Source organism: Polypterus senegalus, chromosome 16 (genome assembly GCF_016835505.1).
Source record: "Polypterus senegalus isolate Bchr_013 chromosome 16, ASM1683550v1, whole genome shotgun sequence".
NCBI classification, from domain to species: Eukaryota; Metazoa; Chordata; class Cladistia; order Polypteriformes; family Polypteridae; genus Polypterus; species Polypterus senegalus.
The window spans coordinates 206970-222688 of NC_053169.1; the positions used below are offsets into that span (position 1 = coordinate 206970).

The following is a 15719-nucleotide window of genomic DNA, read 5'->3' on the forward strand; positions in this document are numbered from 1 at the left end:
TCTGCAGCTTAGGACAGTGACGAGTAACAAACAAAAAAAAAAAATGGACACATCTAGAACTTGGCAGTCGGGGGGTCTCTACATGGCAGCTTTCAGGTCTCGGCTTCCCATCCATTCATTTACTGAACCAGTAATGGAACTTCAGTCATCAGATTGGGTGTGCTGGGATGAACTCTGGCCTCCTGCCTTATGCTCAGTGCTGTCAGGACAGGTGCCAGCTCCCTGTCACCCTGAAGTGGGCATGAAGGAGAGAAAGTGGATGGCCAAATCACCCCATGGGACAAATGAAGTTCTCTCTCTCTTCGTGTGTGTATATATATATATATATATATATATAAAATATACAGATAGGTATAAAGATATATGCACAACTTCCTAATTGTTTTCACTATTGTTATAAGTGTAAACCACATATAGTGCATTATACTAGTTTTGATAATGTGGGCAGTTCTTTGAAATACATATATTTAATATATATGAAATATATATATATATATATATATATACACACACATATACATACACACATATATATATATACACATATACAGTATATATATGCATTTTTTGTATTATTTATGCACACATACACATGCGCACAGTATATGTCACAATTTGGCCTGATGGCCTTTCCTAAACTAAACTGTCACTTATCCTGACATGGAATTACCCCAAGTCCTGAATGTGCCTCACCTCACCATACTGCCAGTGTCTATCAATCAATGCATTTCTGGGTAACCCTTGACTATGGCTATTAAATCAGTAATGGCGATGATGGCGGTGATCTATCCCAGCAATGGACTAGCACCCCGAGAACACAATGTCCTACAAGTCCATCTCAGGGTAGCCTCACACACACACACACACACACACAAACACACACACAAGTTTGTTCATTCAAGCATCCACCCTTACACTAAAGTTGTGTTTTGTATTTTTTTCCCCCCACTAAAGGGTCACGGGGAGCTGGAATGGGCATAAGGCAGGTGCCATCCCTTTACAGGACACATTTGCTCGTTCATCCCAGGCCACTAAGCCCCAGCACAGTCACTCTGCCTGAATCGAGCGTCACCTATTGATTAGTCTAATGTGCAGGAGAGGGTGGTAATTGTGATCCCTAGGACTTTGAGGTGGCAGCATTCAGCACCAGGCATACCATAACACCCTCTCTTTCTCTCTCCCTCTCTAGATTGAATATACAGTTACGCAATGTGCTGTACAATTATATATCATTTCAATCTATTTTATAGTGCCTTTCTTACCTATCAATCAACGCCTGGACCAACTGGTGAGGAAGGCAGGCTCTATTGTAGGCACAGAGCTGGACAGTTTGACATCCGTGGCAGAGCGACGGGCGCTGAGCAGACTCCTGTCAATCATGGAGAATCCACTGCATTCACTGAACAGGATCATCTCCAGACAGAGGAGCAGCTTCAGCGACAGACTGCGGTCACTGTCCTGTTCCACTGACAGACTGAGGAGACCCCACACTATGCGACTCTTCAGTTCCACCCGGGGGGGTAAACGTTAACATTATACAAAGTTATTGTCTGTTATACCTGCCTCGCACTCTCCACCTTGCATTTTTTAACTTGCACTGCATTTTTATCACTATTTAATTTAATATTGTTTTTTTATCAGTATGCTGCTGCCTGAGTATGTGAATTAGTATCTATCTATCTATCTGTACTGTATGCACATCTTTGAAATGCATGGATGTGGCCAGATAGCCCCTTTTTGATGTCACTTGACTCTGCCATAGAATTAGCACAAGACCTGACGCTGCACTGCCAATGGGCTCCGCTTTCCAATGCAGTTAATGGATGCAGTTAATCAGCAGCACTTGGCCGAAATGTAATATGGAAGAAGTACGGGCAAGCTTACATGTTTGACATGCTTTCAGTATGGTGGCTTCGTTTTTGTTAAATAATGACAAAGTGAAATGTTGAATATGTTATTTGTCATTTGATGTGAGATTCTCTTGTCAGTCTCCATGAGGATGTCCTGAAATGTCACATGATGGTATTGACAAGCTGCTTATCTATCAAGTGATGTGCAGAATGTGTTTTTGTCTTGTAGTTTGTTTGAATAGCCTGGTATATTTTATATATATATATATATATATATATATATATATATATATATATATATATATATATATATATACTCTGTGTATATATATATATATATAAATAAATAAAATTATATATATGAGTGTGTGAATATGTACATAAGTAGTTTCTCTCCCTCACCCTAATTTATAGTGTCATTCATAATCTATGTATCCAGCCACACACCCCCTCAGCAGCTCCTGCCATTACCCAAATCCCCCCACAGTCACACAACCCACCAGTTCACAAGGCTGCATGACTTCTGCAGAAGGAACGTTGGAGCAACCCACCCAAAAGGGGCAGACTTGGCACAAAAAGCCACATAAGGCTCCTGAGTCCATAGCAGAAGTGAAGCCTTATGAGTTGGCGTTGCACCCCTGTGCCATTTTCTATTTGGCATGTGGACGAGAAGGGTCTATAATCCCTGAAATGCCACCTCCATGTATACTGTATACACATACTGGATGGTTGCCTGCACTGCTTTTCAGCTGCCTGCTGCGTTCTTTCTTTATGAAGAATAAAGCCAATTCACACAAAACGCCATATTACGCCCCTACATTTGATTAGGTGGGTCTGACGACGTCTTCTTAGGCTGAACTACTTTGGACAAACACCTGCCTGGTGACGGCTTAAAAGCCAAAGAATTGTGTTTCTAACTTTCTTTTTATTTTTCTATCACAGAAATGCCATTTAGTTTGTTTTTTTATTTCCCTTATGTATAATTACACCTGCTACATCAATATGTACTCCAATGATTAGCGTCACATGTAGGGACTCGGACCATCCTACCCTACAGTTGACAATGCGTGTGTGTGACCTGCCCTGATGCGTTCCCTGCGGGGAGTCAAGCAGTGCCCAAGCGTCCCTTTTTTTATCCTTTTTTCAGTTAATATATTGACGATAACTCATAGCGGCCCACTCTGTCGATGCCGTGATTTGTAGAATGAAACTTATGCACCAATTGCTTGCTTAATACCAGATGCAGCTATTACAATGTTATAACATAAACCTAACATAAGATGATAAACATGTAAATACTGGATTATTTAGCCTACAGTACAGTAATCAGGATAGAACAAAAAAAAAAGAAAAAAAAACATGATGAGGGATAATTTTTTTTTTTGTTGTCATTGTCATCCTGTCCCCATCAACCTCTACTTGCCTAGATTCGACCGGCCTTCAATGCAAAGCTTTACCTCCTGAGGAATAAAAGTGGGTTTAGGAAGAGTCAAAGGAGGCTCCTCTTCGGATTTCTCCACCTTTCGACTTTCCGGGGCAGACCACCTGCGTTTCCTGGCTGTTGGTTTGCCACCAGCAGCGTCTGTTTTCGTCACCAGTGGTTTGCACGTGACGGGCAGCGGTGTTTTGTCTTGAAACTTCAGTTCACCGTTTTCTGCGCGTGTCTGTGTGCCCATCGCGCTGGCCGGGACGCTTCCTCCGCCTCCACCTCCGGCTCCGCCTCCCGCTCCGCGCTGGCCAATCCCATTCTCCTGCTCCGTGTACCGTCCTCTGCTGCCATAGAGGCTGTCATTCTTTGGGGCTTTCAGCAGGATGCTGCTGCTGGGATCCACAGGCTGGCCCTTTTTTAAAGAGCCGTTTTTCAGGTTTTTCAGGGTGAGGGAAATACAGACGTCTCCTACCGAGAGCTTGGTGCAGGGAAGGTCAAAGAGTTGGGTCGTTCTCTCCGGGCAGCAAGATGACCAACCTTGTCCAAAAACGAAAAAAGGGTACTCGACCAACACTTCCACACTGACCTGCGAGAGGAGGAGGAGGAGGAGAAACAAAAAGAGAGTTTTAGCCTGCCATATTTTAAAGCTGCTCGGACTGCATATTATTTTCTGAAGTCCTCCGTTGGCATAGTGGCCCGCTCTGTCACGATTTCTCGTTTCGCCAACCCCGTAACTGACGATGAGCGACAGCGAAGAGCTCGAAAATTGAATTAGCGGAGAAACTCAACTTTGCAAAAATAAACTTCAAATTTGTACTATTTATACAAGAAAACAAGGAATTTGTCGTGTTCGGAAGCATTGCAGATATTCATTCTGCATGAATCTGCCCATCATATACTTTTTAAACAATGCTCTCCGGTAGAAAAATGAATAAAATCGCGAAAAGTGTACATATCGTGCACTAAGGATGAGGCGGCTACTGGATAAACGAGGATCGGCAGTGTTCCTTATTCATGTTTTATTTCTTTTCTACTCAGTTTCTTAAGTCACGGAATCTGATTAGGGCATTTATTGTGCCCTATCGTTTTCCCCGAAGAAGTTGCAGTTTTAACTTCCTGGCTATGACGTTAATGGGCACCCAGCCCTGCATGTGGGCCCTCCAACTTGTAGGGAAAAAAACTGGGAGTCGGTGGCACAAGTGGCACCCCAGCCACCATAAAAAAAACTTTCCACTGTCCCATTCCATCTGAACTATTGTGGTGCTGAGGTGTCACTTGCCATACGGCTGCACTCGTAATCTGGGACCCTGAGTTGGTTTGTCATGTGGTGGGGGTGACAATGCGCAACGGTAGTGTGGGATCCTAACAAACCCCACCCCTCGACCCTTCGGGACGCCATTTTAAATGCTGCCAGGCAGCGCCATTTTTTTTTTTTTTGTTGTATTCCACTTAAGTCAGAAGTCGGCGCTGGGAATGACTTCATAAATGAGCTGACTGCGTTCCAGTAAAAACATTCCGTCTCCAGTTATACCTGCTTTTTCAGAATAAATACCAGTTGATGAAGGTCATCAAGTCTACAGGCGTCTTTTAGTATTCAAACAAACATCTCAGGTGGACGAATGAATAAAATCACCAGACGTGCGCATATCCTCAACTAGGATGAGGCGGTCAGGTAACGCTAAGGCAACGAACGGTTGCCAGCAGCAGCTTTCCGTGTGGCGGAGCGGGTGGGCCAATGCCTACACACTTGGCTCATCGGACCACCCTGTTTTGTAACTTAGCGTTTCTATTTCTTTTTTCATTTCCAAATTAGCCTGTTCTACATGCATGCAGAATGTTTTCGTAGGCGCGTCAGCTGCACTAGCGTGTCCAGCACTACAAACAGCCGGGGACCGATCAGCTGATGCAAGCGCCTGACTTTCGTTTTTCAATCAAAATCGGAGTTTGAGAAGTCAGAGTCCGATTCAGTAATAATACATAAAAAATAAATAAATAAATAATACACACAGAGTATTTCGCTTTGTGCATTTGCTTCACTCTCTCATGCCATTAGCCGATGCCATTCTAGACGTTGCTTACTCTATGCTACTCATGCACACGCAGGGTTTCAATGTCCAGTCAACAAGTCTAACAGTCCTCCAAGGAAAGAGGGTCACCCTCTGCCTCTGATATGCATTCTCAACCCTTTGTGTCGACATCCGCCCTAAAAGAGTTAATGCAGAAAATGATTTCATGCCAAAGTTAGGTGCGATCTAACGTGTTAACTACACAGCAATGTAATGTACATGCAAAAGGTGCATTTCATTTTGGCACATTTTTCCAGTTTGGTTTTCAAGATTGTGTCTCTGGAAGCTGCCAAGAACAATCCGGAGTGAATTGAAAATGCTCTGGAAGAGCGCCACTTGCATCACAGCCCGTGAGCGCAGAGGCGCTGCAGCCCAAGAGTGCAGAGCCGTCACCTGCACCACTGCTATTACTTGTCACCGCGCACCCAGGGGGAAGTGGACGGCCTGAACTGGCGCCCGTGTGGCTGCTGGAGTGTGCCAGGAAGCCTGAGACTCCGGTGTATTTCGTGAAAGTGAGTACTCGCTCTCAAAACTCACCTTTCAGTTTATCCATTTCAGACCATCCACCCCAGCCGGTTAGTGGTCTGTCTGATTCATCAGCCCTGCTGGGTCCATCAGGAGGAGAACCTGCCAAGTTGCTGCCTGTGACCCCAGGAAGGGGCAGATCAGAGTTACTGTTACCAGAGTCCGGACAGAAGGTGCCCACCATTTCAGTACAGCCCAGGACTGCAAAGACTCAAAAGGCGAGTACGACTTGCATATACTTGCCTCTCAGTCGATAAGATACAGCCCTTAGGGACCACCAGGAGGTGGTCTGCATTAGTCATGTGCTGTGCAGGGACCACCAAGAGGTGATCTGCCAGGTTCAAATCTGTCTTATCTATCATATAGTGCCTTTCACATCTATCTATTTATCCATCTATCTACAGTTGTGCTTGAAAGTTTGTGAACCCTTTAGAATTTTCTATATTTCTGCATAAATATGACCTAAAACATCATCAGATTTTCACTCAAGTCCTAAAAGTAGATAAAGAGAAACCAGTTAAACAAATGAGACAAAAATATTACACTTGGTCATTTATTTATTGAGGAAAATTATCAAATATTACATATTTGTGAGTGGCAAAAGTATGTGAACCTCTAGGATGATCAATTAGTTTGAAGGTGAAATTCGAGTCAATGGGATGCCAATCAGGTGTGAGTGGGCACCCTGTGTTATTTAAAGAACAGGATCTATCAAAGTCTGCTCTTCACAACACGTTTGTGGAAGTGTATCATGGCACGAACAAAGGAGATTTCTGAGGACCTCACAAAAAGAGTTGTTGATGCTCATCAGGCTGGAAAAGGTTACAAAACCATCTCTAAAGAGTTTGGACTCCAACAATCCACAGTCAGACAGATTGTGTACAAATGGAGGAAATTCAAGACCATTGTTACCCTCCCCAGGAGTGGTCGACCAACAAAGATCACTCCAAGAGCAAGGTGTGTAATAGTCGGCGAGGTCACAAAGGACCCCAGGGTAACTTCTAAGCAACTGAAGGCCTCTCTCACATTGGCTAATGTTCATGTTCATGAGTCCACCATCAGGAGAACACTGAACAACAATGGTGTGCATGGCAGGGTTGCAAGGAGAAAGCCACTGCTCTCCAAAAAAACATTGCTGCTCATCTGCAGTTTGCTAAAGATCACGTGGACAAACCAGAAGGCTATTGGAAGAATGTTTTGTGGACGGATGAGACCAAAATAGAACTTTTTGGTTTAAATGAAAAGCGTTATGTTTGGAGAAAGGAAAACACTGCATTCCAGCATAAGAACCTTATCCCATCTGTGAAACATGGTGGTGGGAGTATCAGGGTTTGGGCCTGTTTTGCTGCATCTGGGCCAGGACGGCTTGCCTTCATTGATGGAACAATGAATTCTGAATTATATCAGAGAATTCTAAAGGAAAATGTCAGGACATCTGTCCATGAACTGAATCTCAAGAGAAGGTGGGTCATGCAGCAAGACAACAACCCTAAGCACACAAGTCGTTCTACCAAAGAATGGTTAAAGAAGAATAAAGTGAATGTTCTGGAATGGCCAAGTCAAAGTCCTGACCTTAATCCAATCGAAATGTTGTGGAAGGACCTGAAGCGAGCAGTTCATGTGAGGAAACCACCAACATCCCAGAGTTGAAGCTCTTCTGTACAGAGGGAATGGCGGTGTGCAGGAATGAGCAAAAATTACTGGAAACGTTTAGTTGCAGTTATTGGGGGGTCACAGCAGATACTGAAAGCAAAGGTTCACATACTTTTGCCACTCACAAATATGTAATATTCGATCATTTTCCTTAATAAATAAATGACCAAGTATAATATTTTTGTCTCATTTGTTTAACTGGTTTCTCTTTATCTACTTTTAGGACTTGAGTGAAAATCTGATGATGTTTTAGGTCATATTTATGCAGAAATACAGTAAATTCTAAAAGGTTCACAAACTTTCAAGCACAACTTTATCTATCCATCTCATTCTGACAAATTGGACATTTATTTATTTGGCTGACAACATTTATGATACCATTGGTCACATTTCTTTTGGTCTCCCAATTGGTCAAATGACCTGCTGAGGGTCACACATGGTGTCAGTAGCGGGATTTGAACCCACAGGCTCAGGGTTTGAAATCCAAAGGCTGCCTCTCTCTCTCTTTCTCTCTCTGTCTGTCTGTCTGTCTATCTGTCTACCACACGACTCGGTCGCTTATTCCAAGTGTCTGATGTTCTTTGTTTAAAGAAAAATGTCCTGATGTTTGTGTGAAATTTACCCTCCACAAGTTTCCAACTGTGTCCCCGTGTTCTTGATGAACTCATTTTAAAGTCACCGTCTCGGTCTACTGGACTAATTCCCTTTATCATTTTAAACACTCTACTCAGGTCTCCTCTTCAGCTCCTTAAGGCTCAGCTCTGTTAATTTTTCCTCATAACTCATCCCCTGTAGCCCTGAATCAGCCTCGTCGCTCTTCTCTGGACCTTTTCTTGTGCTGTTATGTCCTTTTTGTACCCTGGAGACCCAAACTGCACCCAGTACTCCAGATGAGGCCTCACCAGTGTGTTATAAAGCTGGAGCAGAACCTCCTGTGACTTGTACTCCACACATCAAGGCGCTATATGACCGGACATTCTGTTAGCCTTCTTAATGGCTTCTGAACACTGACGGGAAGTTGATAGCTTAGAGTCCACTATGACTCCTAAATTCTTCTCATAAGGTGGACTCACAATTTTACAACCGCCCATTGTGTATTCAAACCTCACATTTTTACTTTCTATGTGTCATTCTTTATATTTACTGACATTAAATTTCATCTGCCCAAGCCTGTATGCTATCCAAGTCCCTCTGTGATGATATAACGGATTCCAAATTATCTGCTAATCTACCTATCTTGGTATCATCTGCAACCTTAACCAGCTTGTTCTTTATATTCCTATCTAAATGATTTATATTTATTAAAAATAGCAGCGGCCCCAGCACTGCCCCCTGCTGGTCACCACTCTTAACATTGGCCAGTTCTCATGAGGTTCCTCACACCATCACCCTCTGCTTCCTGTGTCTGAGCCAATTCTGCACCCACCTAAGAACATCACCCTGAACTGCCACTTCTTTTAGTTTGATGCCCACCCTCTCATGTGGCACCTCATCAAATGCTTTCTGAAAGTCCAGATCAGTAATCTCATCTGCTCCACTCTGCTCGTATCCTTTCGTTGCCTCCTCATAAAATTCCAGCCTGTTAGTAAAACACGACCTCCCTCTTCTGACTCCACGCTGACTGTTTCTAATAACTCCTGTCCTTATCCTTAATAATTCCTGCCATTAATTTTCCTGTGATGCACGTTAAGCTTACTGGCGTATAGTTGCTCTGATCTGCCCGGTCACCCTTTTTATATAATGGGATGATATTTGCTATTTTCCAGTCCTTCGGAATCTCTCCAGTGCGCAGTGACTTCCTAAAAATATGTGTCAAGGGTTTATATCTGCACTCGCTGGCCTCCTTAAGAACACGAGGATAAACATCATCTGGTCCTGGTGATTTGTTTGATTTCAGCCTATTTAATCTCAGTACCTCCTTAGTAGTCCCTGTTACTGCTCTGAGGTGATCCACTTGCTCATCTGTGAAAATGTAAGTTAAGGGCATCCGCTACTTCACTGTCTGTGTCTTTTAATTCCCTTTTACTATTTCTGATGCACTTCACCTCCTCCTTGACTGTTCTTTTATTACTAAAATACTGAAAGAATCTCTTAGTCGTCGTCTTTCGCCTTAACTGCTCTATTCCTCTCCAACTATCCTTTAGCTCCCTGATATCCTTCTTAATGGTTGCCCTCATGTTCTCATACGCTCTACCATTCACTTTGCACTCATTCGTCTTATATGCCTTATAAAGCAGTTTTTTCCTTTGCAACTTCTTTTTTAAATCTTTATTAATCCACCGTGGAGTTTTTTTTTTCAGTTTCCTATTAATTCCACATTTAGGTCTGTATCTGTCCTGCATTACATGTAATAAAACATTTTTAAATTTGTTCCTCTGCTCCTCGACTGTCTCCACACTTAAAAGCTTATCCCAGTCTATCCTACTTAGACTTTGTCGCATCTGCTCAAAATGAGCCCTACCAAAGTTTGCCTTTCACACTGATCTATTATATATTACCTTTCACATCTATCTCTCTGTTAATTAAAGTACATATACAGTTTGGTCCATAAATATTTGGACAGAGACAACCTTTCTCTAATTTTGGTTCTGTACATCACCACGATGAATTTTAAATGAAACAACTCCGATGCAGTTGAAGTGCAGACTTTCAGCTTTAATTCAGTGGGTTGAACAAAACGATTGCAGAAAAATGTGAGGCAACTAAAGTATTTTTTTTAACACAATCCCTTCATTTCAGGGGCTCAAAAGGAATCGGACAATTGACTCAAAGGCTATTTGATGGGCAGATGTGGGCAAGTCCGTCGTTATGTCATTATCATCCATCCAGCCATTATCCAACCCGCTGAATCTGAACACAGGGTCATGGGGGTCTGCTGGAGCCAATCCCAGCCAACACAGGGCACAAGGCAGGAACTAATCCCGGGCAGGGTGCCAGCCCACCGCAGGACACACACACACACACACACCAAGCACACACTAGGGCCAATTCAGAATCTTCAATCCACCAAACCTGCACGTCTTTGGACTGTGGGAGGAAACCCACGCAGACACGGGAAGAACATGCAAACTCCACACAGGGAGGACCCGGGAAGCGAACCCGAGTCTCCCAACTGTGAGGCAGCAGCACTACCACTGTGCCACTGTGCCGCCATGTCATCATCAATCAAGCAGATAAAAGGCCTGGAGTTGATTTGAGGTGTGGTGCTTGCATGTGACAGACAGACAACATGCGGTCAAAGGAGCTCTCCATGCTGGTGAAAGAAGCCATCCTTAAGCTGCGAAAACAGAGAAATTGCTACAATATTACGAGTGGCAAAATCTACAGTTTGGTACATCGTGAGAAAGAAAGCAAGCACTGGTGAACTCAGCAACGCAAAAAGACCTGGACGTCCACAGAAGACAACAGTGGTGGATGATCGCAGAATCATTTCCATGGTGAAGAGAAACCCCTTCACAACAGACCACCAAGTGAACAACACTCTCCAGGGCTTGGTCGGCGTATCGATATCCAAGTCTACCATAAAGAGAAGACTGCATGAAAGTAAATACAGAGGGTGCACTGCAAGGTGTCAGCCACTCATAAGCCTCAAGAATAGAAAGGCTAGATTGGACTTTGCTAAAGAACATCTAAAAAAGCCAGCAGAGTTCTGGAAGAACATTCTGTGGACAGATGAAACCAAGATCAACCTCTACCAGAATGATGAAGGCAAGAAAAAAGTATGGAGAAGGCGTGGAACAGCTCATTATCTAAAGCATAGCACATCATCTGTAAAACACGGTGGAGTCAGGCAGTGTGATGGCTGCCAGTGGCACTGGGACACGAGTGTTTATTGATGAGGTGACACAGGACAGAAGCAGCCGAATGAATTCTGAGGTGTTCAGAGACAGACTGTCTGCTCAAATCCAGCTAAATGACGTCAAACTGATTGGGCGTTTCATGATACAGATGGACAATGACCCAAAACATACAGCCAAAGCAACCCAGGAGTTTATTAAAGCAAAGCAGTGGACAATTCTTGACTGGCCAACTCAGTCATCTGATCTTAACTCAACTGAGCAGGCATTTCACTTGTTGAAGACTAAACTTCGGACAGAAAGGCCCACAAACTCACAAACAGCAACTGAAAGTAAAGGCCTGGCAGAGCATTAAAAAGGAGGAAACCAGCATCTGGTGATGCCCAGGAGTTCAAGACTTCAGGCTGGCATTGCCAGCAAAGGGTTTTCAACCAAGTATTAGAAATGAACATTTGATTTCCAGTTATTTAATTTGTCCAATTCCTTTTGAGCCCCTGAAATGAAGGGATTGTGTTAAAAAAAATACTTTAGTTGCCTGACATTTTTATGCAATCGTTTTGTTCAACCCACTGAATTAAAGCTGAAAGTCTGCACTTGAACTGCATCGGAGTTGTTTCATTTGAAATTCATTGTGGTGATGTACAGAACCAAAATTAGAGAAAGGTTGACTCTGACCAAATATTTATTTTATTATTTATTATGTGTGTGTGTGTATATATATATATATATATATATATATATATAGTGTACCTTTCACGTCTCTCTATCCTGCCTACTATACTAAAATTCTATGTACCGGTACCTCCCACCCTCCCTCCATTGGTGCACCACAGTTAGCACCTGATATGCGACATTCACACAAAAACAGTGAATTAATCCAAAGACATCACAGCCCCCCCAAAACCAACACGCTTACCTGAGCTCTGTGCTCTCCGACGGCAAACTGGATGATGGCGAAGCTGGCGTTCTGGCTGCCTTCGATCCGTTCCACGGTGCTGGAGTCGATCTTCAGGTCGTTGCTGATCTCGGCGCTCTGAATGAAGTCTTCCGTTTTCAGATCCTCAACTTTCTTCAGTTCGCCGTCAGCCAGCTGGATGATGGAGCCCTTCATGAAGTAAGGGGGCAGGGTGGGCGTGGGCACAGCAGGGGGCAGAGTGCCCGCGGGGCTTGTGTTAGCTATGGGCTGCACTACAGGGAGGTGGATCTGGGCTTGCATCACTGTAGCGTGGTACGAGGCAGAAGGTTGACTAGGCAGGGGCTCGGTGACGGCAAAGGGCTCGCTCTTCGTGATTGCAGCGGGTACAAATGGTTGCGATGAGGTCACAATAGTTGGCCCACCTTCTACCTCCCCACTACCGCCACCACCGACTGGGATGATCAGCGGAGAGTTCCCAGGGATTACTAAGTGCTGTGGGTGGAAACCGATGGCCTGCTGCGGCGGCTGTGTGCCGCTGCTCGTGATGTAGCCAATGATCGGCTGTTGGGAGGCGGCAGGGTAAAAGGAGGTGGCAGGTAGTCCCATGGAGAGCTGCTCTGTGGCATTATGGGTGGTCTGGATGACGGTGTGCGGAGAAAGCGTCGCCACCGTCGCCTTTAATCCATCTGAGCTGAGTTGGGAGGACGAGAGGGCGTAGGATGGTCTCAAGCTCGGCTTCCCCTGGCCTAAGCCAGCTTTCTCGTGGGCAGCCAAAGAGGGTGAATGCTCCCTGGTGGTCTCCAAGTCAGTGCTGCTGGAAGAGTGGCTGTTGGGCACAAGCATGAGTGACGTCCGAATGCCTGAGTTTTCCTGTGCATTGTATTCCGCTGGGAGCATCACGTGCCGAGCCTCGAAGTGGCGGTGCTGCTGCTGCTGCTGCTGGTGGTGGTGGTGATGATGATGATGGTGATGATGTAAGAGGGCGCTGCCTTTGGCTCCCGCTCCGGGCTTGCCGCCAGTAAGTTCCTGGGACAGACCATAGTGTCTCCCCTTCTCCATCTCGCCGTTGAGCACCTCGCGCGTCCGCCCTTCCTCCGGGTGCTTTTTCGAGGGGGCTGTCGCCACGTGTCCGTCACTATAATGGACAACCACCTGAGAGGGCCCACCGAGGGCGAGGGCCTGAGGGATGACAGCCGAGTGAGAGTGAATGTGCAAAGGGATGTGAGCTGGAGGGGACGAGACGGCCCTGCTGACCGCCGAAGGTGAGCCCGCGATTTGCACGTACTGGCTAGGGGGGGGCGGCGGCGTCCCAGCTGCAACCAGTCCAGGCGGCCGGACGACGTGGTGCGCTTGGTGATGAAGGTGATGCTCGGCTTTGGAGGCCTGGGCTTGAGAGATTACGGCGGCCGTGTAGGCCTCCAGCTGAGAGCGCTGGGACGGGGAGGTGGCGGCCGTCGTGGAGGAGGGAGAGATGAGCTGAGAGGGGATGTAGCTGGCGTAGGGTCCGGCGTTGGGTGGGCTGATGAACTGGAAGGTGTGTGGTAGCTGAGCGTACTGCACCGACTGAGACAAGGCCGATGGGTACACGGTAGAGATTGTCGTGATGGTGGGCCCGGGTCTAGAAGCTCTGGCAGAGGAGGAGGAGGAGGAAGAAGAAGAGGAGGAAAACTCCCCGGTGGTGGGAGGTGCTTTGTACAAGTCTGCATCTTGCGGCAGTCCGGCCTCGACCGAGCTCCCCGTCCCGCCTTGCCTTGCACTGCCCGTGCCGTCCTGCCCACTGGCTACGCTGGCGAGCCAAGCGAGATTTTCCCCCCGCTGGCTCTCGGTAGCGGGGGCCACCAACACCGGCTTCTCATCTGATGGCAGGTTGCTCGGGGGTATCTCACGCTTTTTCGGCGGCAGACACTCATTGCTTCGCTCCTGATTGGACTTCATTGTTTGTCGTCGGTTCTTCCTCCGCAGAAGTGGTCCTCCCAGCCGTTGGCTCGATGTCTTCAGCGTCGGACTGGCGCAGACCTCAGTCTAGTGGAGGGGAACTCGCATCGGCGGTCAGAAAGCCATCCAGGGACTTCATGAGGAATCATTTCCCACTTGGAGGCCGTCCCCACAAACTTGCGCCCGATCTGAAATGAGCGAAAGAAGAGAGAGAGAAAAAAAAAAAAAAGAGATCAGGAAACGTAAACTAAACTCGTGCTTACTGGCGGAGGAATTGAAGACGACTTCACCCGTTTATGTAGAAAGGGAGGAACGCGTTAGGAGCGACGTTTTTAAACATTTTCCTCTCCGAAAAACGTTATTGCTGTTGTGCCGACGTCGTTTCGTTTGTGCAGTTTTGTTTGCTCGTTTCTCACCTGCGCGCTTTTGTTGTCCACCAACAACGTATGACGTCACGACACCGCAGTTATGAAAGACATTTGCAGAAGCGTCCAGACGTTTCGAACCATTTATAGCTTTTAGAAGAACAATGGGGCTTCGCCCCCTAATCACTTCGTTTGCCAACCCCTCAGCCGGCACTATGTGCCAGCCACTTCTCGTCTCTGCCGCTCACGTATGTGGATTTCACTTTCACCAAACAACATCCATCCATCCATTATTCAACCCGCTATATCCTAACTACAGGGTCATGGGGGTCTGCTGGAGCCAATCCCAGCCAACACAGGGCACAAGGCAGGAACAAACCCCGGGCAGGGCGCCAGCCCACCACAGGGCACACACACTTTAGAATCTGACCTGGATGTGTTTGGACTGTGGAAGGAAACCCACGCAGACATGGGGTCTTCTAACTGCCAGGCAGCAGCGCTACCCACTGCGCCACCGTGCCACCCCACCAAACAAGAAATCTTTTAATTCTCCTGATACGCCTCTTCATTGGGAAGAAACACTACTTTTCCCTGATGGCGACACAAATTATACGATCTACAAGTCTCCGACTGAAAGATTAAATCCGAACAATATATTCGATCTCTTTTCGCTGTTCTGTTATTTCACCGAGTAATAATTTCCGTTTGTTTGCGCTAATGCGATCTTTACTATCCTGTTTTTGAGACTTTCAAATTTTCGTACTTCTCCAACCTGCTCTCTCTGTGTATCATGCCAACGTTTTCGAATTCTTTACGACGTTCTACTTTGTCTTCTACTCTTTGTCTTTTATTTCCGACCCCACTTGGAACTGAGAGACGCCAATAGCATTCACACGAATGAGACGCGAGCGGACGGTGGGCGTGGTCATAAATGTCTGAGAGGAAGGCGGGGCTTGTCAAAATCTCATGGCAAAAAGTTTCGTCTCGCGGGACCTGAAATGATCTCCGAGAAAGTCTCGTCCCAGGATTTCCTTTTATAATAGAGAGGCCAAAAAAAAAAAAAACGGATTTTTTGGGCTTTGAAAATTCATTTTTGTCACGACTGTTCACGTCTGGTTAGAGTTCGGCGGAGCCAAGGATTCGTTCTTTTCAAGCAAGTCTTCTCGGCGAGTCACACGCATCG

At 45.8% G+C, this 15719-nt stretch overlaps 1 protein-coding gene across 4 annotated transcripts in view; it reads right to left on the reverse strand.

Moving 5' to 3' along the window:
* Positions 1–2224: 2224 nt before the first annotated feature.
* atxn1b (ataxin 1b) overlaps positions 2225–15719 on the reverse strand; it is a 180252-nt gene continuing 166757 nt past the window's right edge. For all 4 annotated transcript variants that reach the window (XM_039737785.1, XM_039737784.1, XM_039737786.1 and 1 more), the window contains 2 exons: positions 12237–14359; positions 2225–3865 (listed from right to left, as the gene is read on the reverse strand). In XM_039737785.1, the coding sequence (XP_039593719.1) occupies positions 3266–3865; positions 12237–14171 (2535 nt within the window). In that variant the 5' untranslated portion in view covers positions 14172–14359 and the 3' untranslated portion in view covers positions 2225–3265. The remainder of the gene's footprint in view (positions 3866–12236; positions 14360–15719) is intronic.